Source organism: Panthera tigris, chromosome E1, assembly GCF_018350195.1.
Source record: "Panthera tigris isolate Pti1 chromosome E1, P.tigris_Pti1_mat1.1, whole genome shotgun sequence".
Classification (NCBI taxonomy): Eukaryota; Metazoa; Chordata; class Mammalia; order Carnivora; family Felidae; genus Panthera; species Panthera tigris.
In genome coordinates, this window is record NC_056673.1 from 3,267,800 (window position 1) to 3,285,193 (window position 17,394).

General features: G+C 47.7%; 1 protein-coding gene across 5 annotated transcripts in view; it reads right to left on the reverse strand.

Moving 5' to 3' along the window:
• MYH10 (myosin heavy chain 10) overlaps nucleotides 1-17,394 on the reverse strand; it is a 130,211-nt gene that overhangs the window by 81,170 nt on the left and 31,647 nt on the right. For 4 of the 5 annotated variants that reach the window (XM_042966028.1, XM_042966030.1, XM_042966032.1 and 1 more), the window contains exons 5-6: nucleotides 3,513-3,615; nucleotides 2,886-2,915 (exon numbers count right to left, since the gene is read on the reverse strand). In XM_042966028.1, the coding sequence (XP_042821962.1) occupies nucleotides 2,886-2,915; nucleotides 3,513-3,615 (133 nt within the window). The remainder of the gene's footprint in view (nucleotides 1-2,885; nucleotides 2,916-3,512; nucleotides 3,616-17,394) is intronic. The other variant, XM_042966029.1, reaches the window with a different exon arrangement.

Genomic DNA, 17,394 nt, shown 5'->3' on the forward strand with positions numbered 1-17,394 from the left:
CATCCTCTCAGTTTGAGGCCGTTCAGAGCAGCAGACAGGAGGTCATCTGGAAGCTGCCATCCAGAGGTGGGGGACTCGCTAGTTGGAGGGGCAGGCGGGCTGGCCTGGAGGAGTCCTTCTTCGGGGACGGTTAGGTTTTAGAAATCACTGACTGGTGTTTAACTCTGCCCTAGATACAGGCTCTGGCGTAGCACTGAACGCTGTGCCAGACTCTTGAGGGTCTGTAACAGCGACCTATGGTGAGGGAGCCCAGCACACAGACTGCCTCCAGCTGGCTGGGCACAAAGCCAAGTAGGATTTGAACTTGGTCATAAAAAGTGTATCCAAAGTTTGCAGGTAAACACTTCACGTTTACTGCTTAACCACTGTGGCCCGAATTCTAAAAAGTGGTTTCTATTCCTATTTCCACAATAATGATTAAGTTTTAAAGGTAAGCACAAAAGCCTGCCCGGATGGCTAAAACAGACATGGACGTGTGCTGGCGAGGAGATGGGGGCACCCTCATGCACTGCTGGTGGGAATGGAGGGCGGTTCCTTCAAGCGTTAAACCGAATACTACGGTAACCCAGCTGGCCCACACCCAGGTGCCTGGCCAAGAGAATGGGAAACACAGGTCCACACAAACACTACGCACAAATGTTCCTGGGGCATTGTCCAAGATGGCCCCCAAGTGGAAACAATCCAAAATGTCTGCCAACGGATGGATGGATAAACACAGTGGGACCTACCTACCGTAAGGGAATACTGTTCGGCCAAGGAGAGGGATGGAGTATTTGTACATGCTACGACACGGATAAACCGTGCAAACATCATGCAAAGGGAAAGAATGCCAGGATTCCGTTCATGTATCCTATGCACGACAGACAGATTCGCAGAGACAAAGTATGTTGATGATTTCTGGGGACTGGGAGGAAATGGAAGGTGATTCCAAATGGCTTTCTTTTTGGGGGGATGAAAACGCGCTCAAGTTGACTGCAGGGATAACTGTGTAACTCAGTGCAGTGAAAACAACAACGCCGAACTGTATGAATGTGTGAAGTTTATGGCGTGTGAATTAAATTTTGATGAAGCTGTTAAAAAAAACAAGGAATGAGCAGAGAGAGAGACAAAGGACTCCCCAAATCAGGAGCCTCGAAACGCCTTCCCCTCCCTTGTTCTTACACCACATACTGTGTCTAGTGACAAAAGGCTAGAAATGTATACAAATGGTTCCTGGGTGCCTAAGTTTTGCCTGTAACGTTCAATGTAAATTCACAAACCAGGGATGTCAAACCAAATGAAACACCTTGCAAAGTACAGACTGCTTGCTGGCAGTCATTCTCAAAATGGGGTGAGGGGGTGCCCGGGAAGGGGGAGCGACTGTGGGCAAAGAAGTCATTTCTCGACGGGACCCTCTGCAGGGTCACTGCCGCCCACAAGCATCTCCTAGTCCTCAAGTGGGCTGGGAGGAAAAACCGAGGACCAGTGTTCTTCTCAGTCTTCTAGAAACACAAGCACAGCCCCCACCGGACTAGACTACTATTACAATAAACATGGGAAAAGCAGCCCCAGAGATCTGTGCAGAGTGAGTTCATGCAGCAGGACATGCAAATCAATGACGGAGGGAGGGAGGCATGGCCAGAGAAGCTGTCGCTGCCCGTCTTTGGGAAAACGTGCCCCCTGTCGACGGAGCCGACCCAAAGTACAGTCCAGGGGTAGGCATGCTACTCACACAACAGCGATCCATTCTGTGGTTTAAAATGACATCGAAACAAAACGTTAACAGTAATGGTGTACGGATTCCGTGGCGGAATTTGGAAAACCCCGATCTGTACAGTAGTTATTTAATGCTAATTCACTAGTGACCCAAGTGCACATTAACAGGTCATTTTAGCGAGTACCTCAAAGACACAGAGAAAAGCTAATTTCTGGTCTAGAGGTTCCTTCTGTAGTCGGCAAAAGAGCCTTTAAATGTCCTCTAGGACAACAGTGATTCCGTGAACCCTTCCTATTTGTACGAATGATCTGCTCTCTACAGCTGAAGGAGAAGACAGAACGTCATAGGGCCTTAGCACAGCTTTGCTGTCTGAGAACATCTTGAGAATTTTGAGGGTTTCTGAAAATCTTGTCTATAGGACTATTCCTATAGACACTTAAGAATTTCTTTATATTAGTAAGTCATTTCTAGAACATTATCCTTTCCTGCTTCGTATTAGCTCTGTTTCATTGTCTTGTGGCAGACAGCCAGACCGAAGCCATCCAGTGCCAGGGAAAGTGTCAAGTCCAGGACAGATGTCCCTCTCCTCCAGGGTAGCAGGAAAGGCTCTGTCTATGGCTGTGCTCTGTGGAGCCTGAAGGGGGGAGCATTCGATAACCAGTAAGAATAACACTCCTCCACCACTTGCCCTGGATAAACAAAGGATAACTTTACATATTATATCAACAAGGCCCTCAGCTTAAAATACATACGGGCCATAAAAAACTTTATTAGAAATGTGTAAATCCAAAAAGGTACAACTTTAGAGTTGCAGCCCCAAACTCAAAAATTTAACGTACGGCCCAAAGCGAGGCTTCTGTGTATTTAAAGAAAAATTGAAATCGTTCCATCTGGCATTTGACACACGAAACCCTGAGGGTTCAAGGCTTCATCAGCAGGTGATTCAATGTCATGATAAAAAGGGTAGAGAAATATTCAAACTTGTCTCGAAAACACATTTAAAGCCAAAGGGCATGCTGCTGCTCGCAAAAGATGATGTCTCTAAGCAACACATTTTCAAAATCAAATTTTCTTTTTTGCGGTAAATTTCACTCACAACTCCCGGTATTTGTTTCTAATAGAGACTCGATCTAGAGACAGAAATTAGCGCAAACATTCAAGACTAAGAAGCATAAACAAAAGCACTTGCCTGATGCTTCACTGGTTTTGGCGATTCCTGCTGTTTGTTACAAACAGATAAACGCAAACGTTAGCGAGTCTGGGCCTTTCCCTAAGCGGTGAGCCACATCTAAAGCACCACGTGACCGTCCATCTCAGAGCTGTGACAGCGGATCTGGCTGGCGTTCCTCAGGGATCAGCTGCCACTTGGGCAGATTCAGGATCACTGACCCCCTTTTATTTGTACCCCTTTTCTATCATCGACTGCCCCCAAATTTCCATCCTCGTCTCAAGCTTCTATGGCCAGTGGCAACAGCCTGTGTCCATGCTCAGAAAAGACAGCTAAAGACCCTTGAGGACCATCTTTTGGTGGAAATAGGCAATCTTCAAAACACTGCTCTTCGATCGTTAACCATTCCTCCCAAAGCTTTGCAAGAAATCAGGCTTCAAGCCGGAATCGTAATTCTGGTTGGCCTGTTAGAAAACCTAGGTACTACAATTCCCTCCTGAGCGGAGGAAGTTTCTGGGTGGGAGCCGTGGAGACAAGGGGGCGGTCAGTTCCAGCAGGACACTGAGTAGCTGTGCTTCCTTATTCTGGTTTCTGCAATCGTAAAAGAATAAACCGAGGCATTAAATGAACAACAGAACGAAAACTTACAGGAATATTATGGTCCTTCCGTCCTTTGTGCGAAGAAGCGACATGAGCAAGGTACTGAATGACTTTCTTAGTATTTTCTGTCTTCCCAGCACCTGATTCACCCCTGAAAGAAACAGTAACACGGGCTGTCTTAAAGAAAGCAGGGCGTCCACCTTCCAAAGTTGTAATTAACAAAATTAAACGGAGTTGGAACAAGAATTGGTAGGAAATAAAGGGGATGTAGGATAAAAACCGATCGGCAGAAGTCAGAAAATTGTCATTTTTAAATGGTATTAAATTACCACACACTTTTTCCACCCCCTGGAGATGCCAGTGAGACACAGGGAAATGTTCAGAGTGCTGTGTTTTTTTTTTTTTCAAGGAGTTTGGGGGTTCCACCAGAGAGGCAGCATTTATCGTAAGAGGTCATGAAAACATTCCTCAGCACCAGAAACCCATCCACCGCTGGGGATTTAATCTGAAGGAGCTGAAGACCTCTGGGCTGCCCCTTGCCGCTCAGGTCCAGGCAGGGTTTTCTCGCTCTTCCCCCAAAGGAGCGGACGAGTGTTCCTACAGCCACAGCACCTTGTACATATTTTGTCACATCTCCTCAGCCACCTGCCGGCCTCGCATCCTGGGCTCCTGGGGCAAAGGGCAGGACCCCGGGCATGTGCGTCTGTTTACTGTGCATTTGTGTTTATTTGTGTTAGTTTTTTTTTAATCCACGGAACCTCGTGCAGTGCTGACCCACAGCCGCTACGCAAGGTGTACAGACAGTGAACGAACACCGTGAATTAATTTTGTGATGAACCGGGACAGATGCCACCACTTTGTATGCTTTACATTTTAAAACAAGGCTGGCACGTTTCAAAGGCTGCTTTTGATTTCTACTCAAGTACCGATCTTGAAATTCAGGGAAGCTTCTGGACACACAGCGCTACCTGAGTTCTGGCCTTTCTGTTCAAATATCAAAGGGTCCCTAAGATCGGATCAAAGTAAACCTATCTTCACAATTGATAAAAATCTCAATTTGGATTGAAGTAGAAATTTTGGGGGTGCCTGGTGGCTAGGTTGGTTAAGCATCCCTACTCTTGATATCAGCTCAGGTCATGATTTCACGGTTTGTGAGTTCGAGACCCATGTTGGGTTCTCCACTGACAGTGTGGAGCCTGCTTGGGATTTTCTCTCACTTCCTCTCTCTGGCCTTCCCCTGCTCATGTTCTTTCTCTCTCTCTCTCAAAATAAAAAAATTAAACTCTAAAAACACACACACACCCCAAAAAGCCCCAGTGATTCTTAAATCACTGGTAAACTGTATAAAAAGGTAAATAAAACAAAAAATTTCATTATCTAATTAGATTAAAAAAAAAAAAAAGCCTCAGGGGGAAAAAAAACAAAAAAAGAAAAAACCAGGGCGCCTGGGGGGCTCAGTCGGTTAAGTATCTGACTTGTGGTTTCAGCTCAGGTCATGATCTCACGGTTGATGAATTTGAGCCCCACACTGGGCTTTGAGCTGACAGCGTGGAACCTGCTTGGGATCCTTTCTCTCTCTTCTCTCTCCCTCTCTCTGCCCTTCCCCTGCTCTCTCTCAAAATAAACAAACTTAAAAAAAACCCTCCTGAAACCCCAAAATGTTAATACACACATGGCCGACTAATAATCCTCTAAACCCGTTGTACCCAACCCAAGCCTTGGAAGTCTAATTTTTCTAACAAGCTCCGACCCTTTCTGGAAAGTGTGCTCTGAATTGCACTATTTTTGTCCACAACTTAAGTATGTCAGTGGGTTTACTGGCTGCATTATTTTCTCTGCACCCAGACACCTACAATCTCAACTGAAGAGGCTCTGGGTAAAGGGAGCCCCACTGACCAACTAGTTGTATGGCTTTGAGGAAGGAAACGGTCTCCTTCGGGCCTCCATGCCACCATTTGTAAAGTGGAGGAACTGGGAGCACCAGGGGGTCTCGGTTGGTTAAACGCCCCGACTTAGGCTTGGGTCACAATCTCACAGTTTGTAGGTTCGAGCCCCACGTCAGGCTCTGTGCTGATAGTGTGGAGTCTGCTTGGGATTCTCTCTGTCCTTCCCCTGCTCTCACTTTCTCTCTCAAAATAAATACACTTAAAAAAAAAAAATCAAGTTGTCTCTGAAGTTTATTCTTTCAGATAAACTTCAGATAATTGTTTTGTCACGCCTCACTCATTTCTTGCCCAATAAATAAAAAAACAAGAGACAGAATTTTGAATTAAGTAACATTAACATACTTTTTTTTTTAATGGGAAAAGGTGTTCTGTTTCTCGGGTAAATTTTGTGTTTTCTATGCTCGCAACTATCAAGGACTGTGTTGGTCTTATACATCTTTGAAATCCTGGTGCCCAGCACAGTAGGGGCTCCGTAAATACCAATGAATAAATGAATACAGGTCCTGCACATGTTTTAAGTTTATTCCTAGGCTCCCTTTTATATTTTTTATTCCTGCTATTAACGTCCTTTACCTTCTACCTGGCTACCGCTGGCACCTGGATAAGGTAATACATTTTAATTCACTCATTCAATAAATACAAATCAACCCCTGTGTACTGGGCATTCTTCTTTTTTTTTTTTTTTTAATTGTTTTTTTTTTTTTACATTTTTAATTTAATTTTGATGGAGAGACAGAGCACAAGTGGGGGAGGAGGAGAGAGAGAGGGAGACACAGAATCCGAAGCAGGCTCCAGGCTGTCAGCACAGAGCCCGACACGGGGCTCGAACTCACAAACCTCAAGATCATGACCTGAGCCGAAGTCAGACGCTTAACCGACTGAGCCACCCAGGCTAGGCATTCTTCTAAGGGCAAGAGCTAGAGTGGTGAACAAAGTCTGCGTCCTCGGGGAGCTCAAGTTCAGGGGCAAAGACGTAAAATAAACCACAAAAAACAAATAAGAGAAGCGTAAGACATGAGGGACGCCATGAGGGCAACAAGGAGGCAGCTGGGGTTGGGGAGGAGGCAGAGAGGAGCAGAGGACACTTTCCTGGAGACTCGATGGTTGGGGGAGCCTCCAAAATGGGGGAGAACAGACCAGTGAAATCCGGGGGCGCCAGGTTCAGGGCGGGGGGATGGAGACCCAAACACAAAGGAGTATCTTTGCCAGGAACGGGGCTGGTGTAGGAGCTGAGGCAACCAGCGAGGCAGAGAACCGCGGGGGCTCCGGATGCAGCAGGGACGGGGGTCGGGGGGGGTGCCCCAAGTCACGGCAAAGAATCTGGATTTTATTCAAGCATAATTGCTCAATAGCTAGGATAGTGGTTTTCTCTGTTTGGTTAACTTTGTTTAAAATACTTAGTGCTTCAAGGCTAATCATGATGCTGGCGGCTGTTTTCAAACAAATAACTTTTCCCTTACGCCCAGAAATGAGCCTCTCGTTTAGAGTGATCATTACTTGTCTCGAAAATACTTATGATTGTTCCTTTTCAGCTAAGTCTTGCCTCTGTGGTTTCTCCACAAACTCCTCTCTATTGGACAGGCTTCGGTGTGTCCTTAAAGCATTTTGTTCCTTCCCGGTCACACTCCCCGGGCTGTGCCTCTCAACTGCTTATATAAACTCTGCCACATTTTTTCTACTTCGGGTCTAAGGTAACTCTGACATAGAAACTATCACTGCAAAGACGAATGTATTCCAATACCTCACTACTGAGGTCCCAAGAGGGGAGGTGGGGAACCTTCTATTCCCTGTCTTAAAATGTGGACAGTAGCGGGGCGCCTGGGAGGCTCACTCGGGTAAGCACTGGACTCTTGCTTTCAGCTTAGGTCACGATCTTGCGGTTCACGAGTTCGAGCCCCGCGTCGGGCTCCACGCTGACAGTGCGGAGCCTGCTTGGGATTCTTCCTCATTCTTTCTCTCCCTCTCTCTGCCCCGCCCCTGCTGTCTCTCTCTCTCAAAATAAATAGAATTAAAAAATTTTCAAATGTGGACGGTAGCTTCTCACATGGAAGACTTGCTGTGAAGAAAAAATACAGTTCATCTAAGGCACATAACTTGTATCCCGTGAACATCACCCATTACTGTGCACCCTTCACCCACCGTTCACGAAGTACCTTGAGTTTCTGGACTCCGAATTATTTTATGACTCTATAACGCTAGCGTAATGGTTAAGAATGTGGCTTACGGTATGAAAATGACCTACCCTACGTTCAAATCCTGTCTACCCCTTTCTAGCTCCGGTTAAGTGCACGGAAGGAGCCTAGCGCTGCCCCGGCCGAAAGGGGTCTCCCTCAGTGGCAAGAGTGCTAACAGCAACGATGAAGACGAGGGTATCCACAGAAGTATGAAAAAGAGAAAAAAAGGAACCCGAATGTGTGTGTGAAAGAGGAGGCAGGATCCACGGCACAGAATTCTTGGAAACAACTTTTTATAAAGGGGAACGAGCGGCACCTTTGTCCCGGCCAGAAGCGGAGGAATAAAAGCGGCTTGAACACAAGTGAAGATGTGACGGAACTCAGAGGGGTCAGGAGAGTCCTCAGGGAGGAGAGCACAGAACACGACCTCGAAGAGCGAGGAGGACAGACACGAGGATCTGACCTCATTTCCGCCCACGAACGGTATGTACCGACGAAGCAGCCCTACCCTGGAGATGCCACAGGCTTCGCTGCCGGCCCACGGGGTGCAAGTACGAGGCCAACGACACACGCGGCACAGCCAGGAGCCTGCTGGGGGGAGGGGGGGTGCCCTGTGTCCTGCGCAGGACATCGGGACACATAAGACCCGGGGTGCCTCTAGGCTGGAGGTGTTCGAGTGTTCTAGAGAGGTCTGTGGCTTTCACTGGCTTCTCAAAGAGGCGTGCCATCCAAAACAAAATGTCAAAACCAACAGTACTGAGAAGCAGGGGGATGGACCACGGGTACATTTCTCCAGCGAGAGACTCCTCCCCCAGATCTTAACTGCTTCTGTGTTTATTCTCTCTGGATGTTTGTGACATCAAATCCAATCTAGTTTCAAAAACACCCTCTGCCTGAAATTCTTGCTTCAGATGACCTCCGTCTGAAAACCAACAACACATGTACCTCCCCCCCCCACCCCCCTGCCGCCCACACACTAGCTGATGTTTTCCTGTAGTTCCAAAGCTCTGTTCTGTTAGAAAGCAGCTTATTAGCAAGAGCAGAGGTTTTATGGTCAAGAAGGGCTTGGGTTCGGGGTCCCCGGGTGGCTCAGTTGGTTAACCATCTGACTCTTGCTTTCGGCTCAGGTCATGATCTCATGGTTCATGAGTTCGAGCCCCACATCAGGCTCCGTGCTGACAGCTCAGAGTCTGCATGGGATTCTCTCTTTCTCTCTGCCCCTCCCTGGCTTGCTCTCTTTCTCAAAATAAATATACTTTAAAGAAAAAAAGGAAGAAGGGCTTGAGTTCAGGTCCTCCATCGCGCTAACACCAGGCAGGGTCAGCCGAGGATAACGGGACACGTAATTGGGGCTAACGGGGCTACTGCAAAGATTAATGGCGCTAACACTTGCAAAGAGGCTAGTGCCCTTTCCTGGCGTATTTGCCAAGAACATTTTAAACTTCCATTCACAAGCTGATTTGCATACTTCTTTCCCCCATAATTTAGCTCCCATTGAGATGCACCTACAATAATCCAAAACTCCCCACAGTTTTAAGACTTGAGCATTTCTAAGACAAAGGATCTTCTAAAGAGGGCACAAAGAGCACACTGTGGTCCAGAGAAGCTGGCTGTGGGGTCGTGGAGCTAGTTCACGGGAGACAAGAGAGAATACCAGACTTCCACTGACAACACAATGGCTTTTCAAGTGTGTACCGCACTGTCGCCTTAGATGTGTGGGGGTTTTTTAATTTTTGTTTTTAAAGCAGTTTTAGACTTACAACAAAATCGAGAAAGGCAGAAATTTCCCATATACCCCTGTGCCCACACACGCATAGTCCCCTCTATTATCAACATCACTGAAACGGGACATCGTCATCACCCAAAGTTCATAGTTTACGTTAAGGTTCACTCCACTCCAGGTGTTTGTGGTACATTCTATGGGTTTGGACAAACACGTGATGACTCGTACCTACTACTAGAATATCATGCAAAGGACGATCAAGTTCCTCTGTGCTCTGCCTGTAGTCATCGCCCCTCCCTTCCCACACCCCCGGCACCCGCTCATCTACTCACTGTCTCCATGCTTTTGCCTTTTCCAGAATGTCATATAGTTGGAACTTCTCGGAGTGGCTGCTTTCACTTACTAATACGCATCTGGGGTTCCTCGGTGTCTTTTTGAGGCTTGAGAGCTCATTTCTTTTTTAGTGCTGGATCACATTCCAGCGTCTGGATGGACCACTTTATCCATTCACCTGCTGGAGGGCACCCTGGTTGCGTCCTAGTTCGGGTGATTGTGTACGAAGCAGGTTTTCATGCAGACCTAAGTTTTATTCCGATGGGGAAACGCTAAGGCGTGTGCCCGGTGGATCCTGCTGAGTACGCCTGGCTTTGCAAGAAACCACCACCCTGCCTTCCAAAGCTGCGCCGTTTCGCTTTCCCACCAGAGACGAATGACCGTTCCTGTCACTCCACGCCCTCGCCAGCATTTGGCGTTGTCGCCGCCGCAGACTCTGGCCGTTCTAGCGGGTGTGTGCGGCTAGTATGTGACGTGGGGCATCTTTTCGTGCACTCCTTCGCCATCCACATCATGTGCTGAGGTCTCTGCACCATTTTTTAATGAGGTTGTTTGTTTTCTTATTTTACATATTTCTGGTACATCTTGGGTAACAGTCCTTTAGCCGATGTGCCTTTTGAAAATATTTTCTCCCAGTCTTTAGCTCATGTTTTCATTCTCTTGACGTTGTCCTTTCGAGAGCAGAAGCTTCTTTAATATTAATGAAGTCCAGCTTATTGTTTCTTTCACGGGTCATGTCTTTAGTCTGAAGGACTAGACATGGGTCACGTCTTTAAATATCAGAAAAAGCATCACCAGAGCCAGGGGCCTCCACATTTCCTCCTGTCGTATACGAGTTTTATAGTTTGGGTTTTACGTTTAGGTCTATGATCCGTTTTCTAGTTCATTCTGCGAAGGGTGTAAAGGCTGTGTCTACATTTTTTTTTTCACATGTGGCTGTCCAGTTGTCCAGCACCGTTTATTAAAGGGCCTCTCTCTGCCCCATGATGTTACCTGCGAGCCTCTGTCAAAGATCAGTTGACTGAATTTTGGGGTTTTAGCTATTTAATCAATTCTACCAATTTGCTGATCTTAAATTTTTAACACAGGTTACTCCTAGGCAAGAACTAATTGTTTTAAATCTAGGCGGGCTCGGTCAGCACCACCTAGTGTATTTGTATAGGACACATGAAATTCCTTAACAGTAAGAAAAAAGTCAGGGTGCCTGGGTGGCTCAGTCGGTTAAGCATTCGACTTCGGCTCAGGTCATGATCTCACAGTCTGTGGGTTTGAGCCCCACGTTGGGCTCTGTGCTGACAACTCAGAGCCTGGAGCCTGCTTCGGATTCTGTGTCTCCCTCTCTCTCTGTCCCTCCCCTGCTCTCAGTGTGTGTGTGTGTCTCTCTCTCTCTAAAAGAAATAAATGTTAAAAAAAGTTATAAAAAAAAAAAAAGTCTTTAGGAAAAAAAAAAAGAAAAAAGTCTCATCACATCCTGATGGAAGGCTAGTGTTGGGCAACCACGGTTTTATAATGGTTACGTTGCCACAATGCCCGGCCTGAGTCCGCACAGAAAAAGGCTGGCCAGGTGGTTGTAGGCAGATGAGGCCAAAGGGGAAGTTAAGATGTTCATCCTTTTGGTGGAAAAGTAAGTTCAGAGTAAATGATTAAAACAGTAAAGGTTAAAGAGTGGCTATCAAACCACCTAGGTAGTAGATAAAAAAAAAAAATGTTGCTTCCACCTGTGTTTTTCTCTGGGATACTATGTACACAGAAGGACTCAACATAAAATAACTATTACGTAAAATTGACTCGTTAATCTCACGTAGGAAACTTAACCAGCTTGGCTGGGTGCTAAATTTGAAAGGATGCCAGTTACACGCCCTTGGACTTCTTTACGTGGTGGACACTCAAAGGCACCACAGAACATGCTACGGAACATCTCCTAGCCTCTCAGATCTGAGATACATTGTTTCCCATTTTTATATTTCTCAAAGTCACAATGTAGCTTATAGTAGATATGAACAAGAAACGGGTTATTAAATATCACAACCAGTGGTATCCAAGAACAAAGAAAGCCTGAAAGAGGCAGAAAGAGGTGGGGGTGGGGATTTCCAGGGAACTTTCTTCCAGGGCGACGGTAACATTCTCCATCTTGACAGAGGTTCAGACGATACGAATAACTCAGCAGAAGCAGATTTAAGCCTCATGTATTTCACCACGTGCAAATCATGTCTCCAAAGATAAAGATATAAATATTGGGCTTTAGTTAGCGTTACCTACACTGCAGTGTTTCAGGGGAAGTGTGCGGATATCTACACTTGAACTTGAGATAAATCAAAGGAAGGGACTGATAGCCCATCAAAGTGGCATAAAAATTGCTTTATTTCTATTTATTTATTTTTTTTAACGTTTATTTATTTTTGAGACAGAGACAGAGCATGAATGGGGGAGGGTCAGAGAGAGGGGGACACAGAATCTGAAACAGGCTCCAGGCTCTGAGCTGTCAGCACAGAGCCCGACGTGGGGCTCGAACTCACGGACCGCGAGATCATGACCTGAGCCGAAGTCGGCAGCTCAACCGACTAAGCCACCCAGGCGCCCCAAAATTGCTTTATTTCTAATCAGCAGCCACAGAAGGAAACAGGATCTAACCTTAAGCAGAGCCTCCTGAAAATACACCTGCCACTGACCATCATCCCAGGGAGTCTCTGGATTGGAAAAAGACAGACCAAGAAGTGCAAATTCAGACAGACCAGGAAGTGCAAATTCAGCTGTCTGTTAGCATCATGAAGCCCGACAGAATCCTTCATGCTCTCTCCTTGAAGCCCTTGTCCTCCTTTTCCGTCAAGTTTAGTACAGAATATAGAAGTCTTTTCTCCTGTTACTCTACGGCCAATTAATGTGCAATCCCCGGGTGCTGGACGCGAGGTGGGAAAGGAAAAATCTCCTCCCAACACAAACAAGAAAATGGATTGATGCATGGACAGAAGGCTGAGCAGGTCAGTGTATCACAGAATACAGTAAAATATTACTGGTAGAATCTAGGTGGTAGGTCTAGGATCCTGGATTCAAAATTCTTCCCATTTTGCTTTAGGTTTGGAAATATCCACAATAAGATGCTTGGAAAAGTTAGAAGAAAAGAGAAGGTACTTGCTGATGGCTACTCTGTGCTCAAGAAGAGAAAACCAGAGACTAGGAGCCTCAGCTCCTAAATCCAAACCTATTAATTGATGACAAACGAGTCTAAAATGATACTAATTACAAGTGCCCACAGAGGGCACTCTGGGTGACAAAGTAAATTAGCGTTCGCTAAGCTTTCATTAAGTCCACAGCGGTCATCCCGAGTGTCTCCTGCTTCCAGACATTACACAAAGCCTCGTCGAACATGGTCATCCAAGCTCCCAAACCACCCAGTCAAGGAGGAGAGGTCTCGCACCTGGCTCCCTGCTTACTGTTCGTGGGGTTGCCGTCCCGACACTGCGGACAGACGACACACGGATTCTCTTCTTCGCTGGCCCACAAGCAGGCTGTAGCTCACCTCTCCTACACATCTGGTGGGGTTCCGATGCCTAGATTCCTGTGTGACTATTAACAGATGCTGCACAATCGACAATCAGCCTGGTCTCTGTCTCCTGGTGAGTCCTTGGAAAGTCTCTGTCATTCATGGTGGGCCCAGAGAGCTTGTGCTAATGAGGTGACTCACGGTGTTCCAGGACGGGCACTGGCCATAATTGGAAGACCAAGCAAATGGTTGTAACTTCGGGCATGTGAGCCATGTGAAACCAGCCCAACATCCTGGGAGGGGAGAGGGGCTGGAGACTGAATTCAATCGCATGGCCAACGATTCAATCAATCGTGCCTACTAACGAAACCCCAAAATTCTGGGCTCTAAAGCTTGGGTGAGCTTCCTGGTTGGGGATAAGCAATGACAACATGCCGGGGGGGGGGAGGGGAAGAGCCAGAGGAGACGAAGCTTTACATTGGGGACCTTCCAAGACTTCACCCTCGCGGTCTCTTCTCTTGGTTGGCTCTGATTTGTCATCCTAGTGAAGTGTCAAATCCAAGGGGGTAGCAACCCCCAAATGTATAGCCAGCTGGTCAGAGGTACAGGTAGCCTGGGACCCCCTAAGGCTGGGGTCTGCAGTGAGGGCCCTGTGTGGGGGAGTGCACCCTGGGTAATCCGTGTCAAAATTGCATTGCGATGGATAACCGTTTTCTTTTTTTAAAGTTTTAAGTTTATTTATTTTGAAAGAGAGAGAGAGAGCACACGAGCAGGGGAGGGGCAGAGAGAGAGAATCCCATGCAGACTCTGAGCTGTCAGCATGGAACCTGATGTGGGGCTCAAACTCACAAACCGTGCGGAATTTCTGAGCTGAAATTAAGAGTCGGACACTCACCCAGGTGCCCCTAAAGATTTTTTTTTAAGTGTATTTATTTATTTTGAGAGAGAGAGAGAGAGAGAGAGAGAGAGAGAGAGAGAAAGAGGCAGAGAGAATCCCAAGCAGGCTCTGTGCTGTCAGCGCAGAGCCTGACGTGGGGCTCAGTCTCACTAACTGTGAGAATCACAGAGTTGGCTGCTTAATCGACTGAGGCACCCAGGGGCCCCTGCAATGGATAATCTTTAAAAGACGCTTGCAGATCAGGTTCTAAGTAACTGGCTTTTTTGGAGAATACAAGCCAATGGAGGAAAAAAAAAGCAAGAAAAGTGAGACTATTCCAAAATACTGAATTGAAGAGACCTAACTAACGCAAGGAGTGAGCCTCGACAGGATCATCGATTTTAAAAGTTACAAAAAATAGGTTGAGAAATAGCACAGAAAATCAAACACAGATTCTGCAGTAGACAGGATGGAACGGACGTTGGTCTAAGCGAGCTAGCGGTCTGCGGTCCCGTGGGAACACCCTCGTCCTTGGGAGACACCTGCTGAAGTATCTCAAGGTGTCAGGAGGTCTGCAACTGACTCATAAAATGGTTACTCATAAAAGTTGTTTGTGTGCGCAGAGAATTCAGAGTGAAAGGTATATAGCCATTTAAGGCATCGTTCTTTCCACTTTATAGGTTTGAATTTTTTAAACACAAAAACTGGCAGAAATGCATCAGCAAAAGTTTAAAAAAGGGAAAAAATGAAGGAAATGTGGTAAACATTTTAAAATCATTGAGGGGCGCCTGGGTGGCTCAGTCAGCTAAGCTTCCGACCTCAGCTCAGGTCATGATCTTACGGTCTGTGGGTTCGAGCCCCGCATCGGGCCCTGTGCTGACAGCTCAGAGCCTGGAGCCTGCTTCTGATTCTGTGTCTCCCTCTCTGTCTGCCCCTCCTCACTTACGCTCTGTCTCTCAAAAATAAACATTAAAAAAAAAAAAATTAAGATCACTGAAGCTGGGTGATGGGTTCATGGGGGCAATACACCATTCTACATCCATATGAGTTTTAAGTTTCAACGTAAAATGCCTCTTAAAAATGATGCCAGAAAGGTTTTTTCCTTTGAAAACATATAGGATCACCAGTTCCTAAAAGTTCTTAATCTGTTCGTTAGTCCGTTGTCTTGGTTCCTCCTTCATTAAGAGATTTCATTCTTTTGTTTGAAATTTTATCTATTTCCTAAGTAGATACTATGTTCAGAACACCATGCCAGGTTCTCAGGGATTATTAAAAAGCAGTCACGGTAAGTCAGGGTTCCTACCTTAATAAATTGCAAAACAAGATACACAGGACAGAAATAAGTAGACAAGAACTGCAGTATATACAAAAAAAAGGGCCCGATGAGAGAAAAATCAATGTGGGTTGGACCTTACTGTGTAGGGGGGGGTTCCAATTTTGGCATGTTCCTTCTTTTTTTTTTTAAGTTCTTTTTTTATTTATTTGAGAGACAGAAAGCGAGAGCAGGGGAGGGGCAGAGAGAGAGAGAGAGAGAGAGAGAGAGAGAGAGAGAGAATCTGTGCTGTCAGTGCAGAGCCAGACTCAGGGGCTCGAACCCATGAACCGTAAGATCATGACCAGAGCTGAAATAACCGTCTGAGCCACTCAAGTGCCCCAATTTGGGCATATTTGCTCTCTGGAGGGAAGGCACAGAAGTCAGCCAGGATCCACTAAAATGGGCCAGGTATTAGGTGTGGGACCGGCTAGGACAAGACAGAAATGTCCAACAACGTGACTAGAAACGGGGGCCTGAGAGAAGGAGGGGACACTGTAAGCTCTTGGGGCCTAGAGTCCTAAAAGCTGATGAGACAAGTAAGGACGCTGGGCGACGCATCCCGTCCACACAGGCACGAAGGTCAATTTTGCAGTATGTTGAGTTCAAGCTGCCATCGGTTCTCTGCTTCACACCATACGCTCCGGTAACACCAAATCCTTGGAAACTGCCTGGTGCATTTCTCACCTGCCTTCCTCCACACCTGGAGGCTGCGCTGGACCACCCTGGTGCAGCCGGCACCGGGCTTCTTCAAGAAGCCGCCAGGGATCGTGAGAAGGAACAGGGTCTAGAAACTAAGCCGGTGGGCACCTGCCCACCTGAGCTAAGAATCCACCGGAAGCCAGTACGTACCAGCCGCGGCCGCCGCCTGCAGAGACCCAAGTCCCCTCCCCCTTCCGCCACCCCGCCGCCCGCCCCCCAGAGACGGAGTCTAGGGGTCCCTCAGGCTCACAGCCCTGCCATCCTCGTCTGTGTTCACGCCCAAGACGTTGGCTCCTCTGGTCACTTAGGTCTGCTCGTGCTTTCTCCTGCTCCCAAACCCCCTTATTTTCTGCTCCCCCCTTTCCTCTGCACACTCTGGGACCCCCATTCCAGAGGAAGCAAGTCACCCACACTGCCCACCTCTTCCTCGAGTGCTCTGCTCCCTCCTCTGGCTGGTTTCCTGAATGCCCTAGTTCCCCCCCCCCCCCCCCCCCGCCGTCCCCAACCACTCCCAGGCAGCCCTCTCAGGGGAGGACCACCCTGGTCTCCCCGCCCCCCCAACCCTGCCCCAGACCCACGTCTGGAAGAAAGTCAGTGGCATCCTCCTCACTTACCATGATGCTGTTTCCAGACAAAGCCCCTGCCCTGCCCCACCCCTCCTCTCTGAGGTCACAGCATCGGATTTATCTCCCCCAGTAAGGTCATTAAAAACAAAAACCTCCAGTCTTGTTTCAAAAAAGAAAGCACTTTTTATTCCCAAAAAACTGGGAGGGAGACGATCTTGGGACGAAGGACACCCTCTAGGTGAAATCATGCCACGTTATGAATGGCTGGCGCTACACGCTCCGTGATGTGTGCGTGTGACATCCCACGCCCCGGCCTCTGGGACCCCTCCTCCCTCCCCAGCTACTCACACCTGTGGCCACACCGCCCGCCCTTCCTGTGCACACACCAGTATCCCGAACGTTAATCTTCGATCCCTCCGGACCCCAGCGCTCGCGCCCGACCGCTCTGCTTCCTCCCAGCCACCCCCTCCCCTGTGCCGCCGTCCCACTGTCCGCGGCGGTAGCTTCTCCTGCCAATATTCTCGATTCTCTGGCTCCACTGGTCCCCACTGGCCGAACCGGCCATCGCTCCCCTTTTGACGGACTGGACCTGGTTCGAGTCCGGCGCTCTGCTGGTAGATGGTCCACAACAAGGGCCCCGACTGTCTCGCGCCTCGTTCTCTCTGCTCCCTGTCGTCTCCCACCCTGACTCTGGCCTGGGCCGCATGTCTCACATGGGAGTGGGAAGGCAGCACACAGGACGCAAGCAGGCACCTGAACAATGCGCCCATCTGCTACTCCCGGAACCTTGCCGCCCCGTGAAAAGCCCGGGTCGGC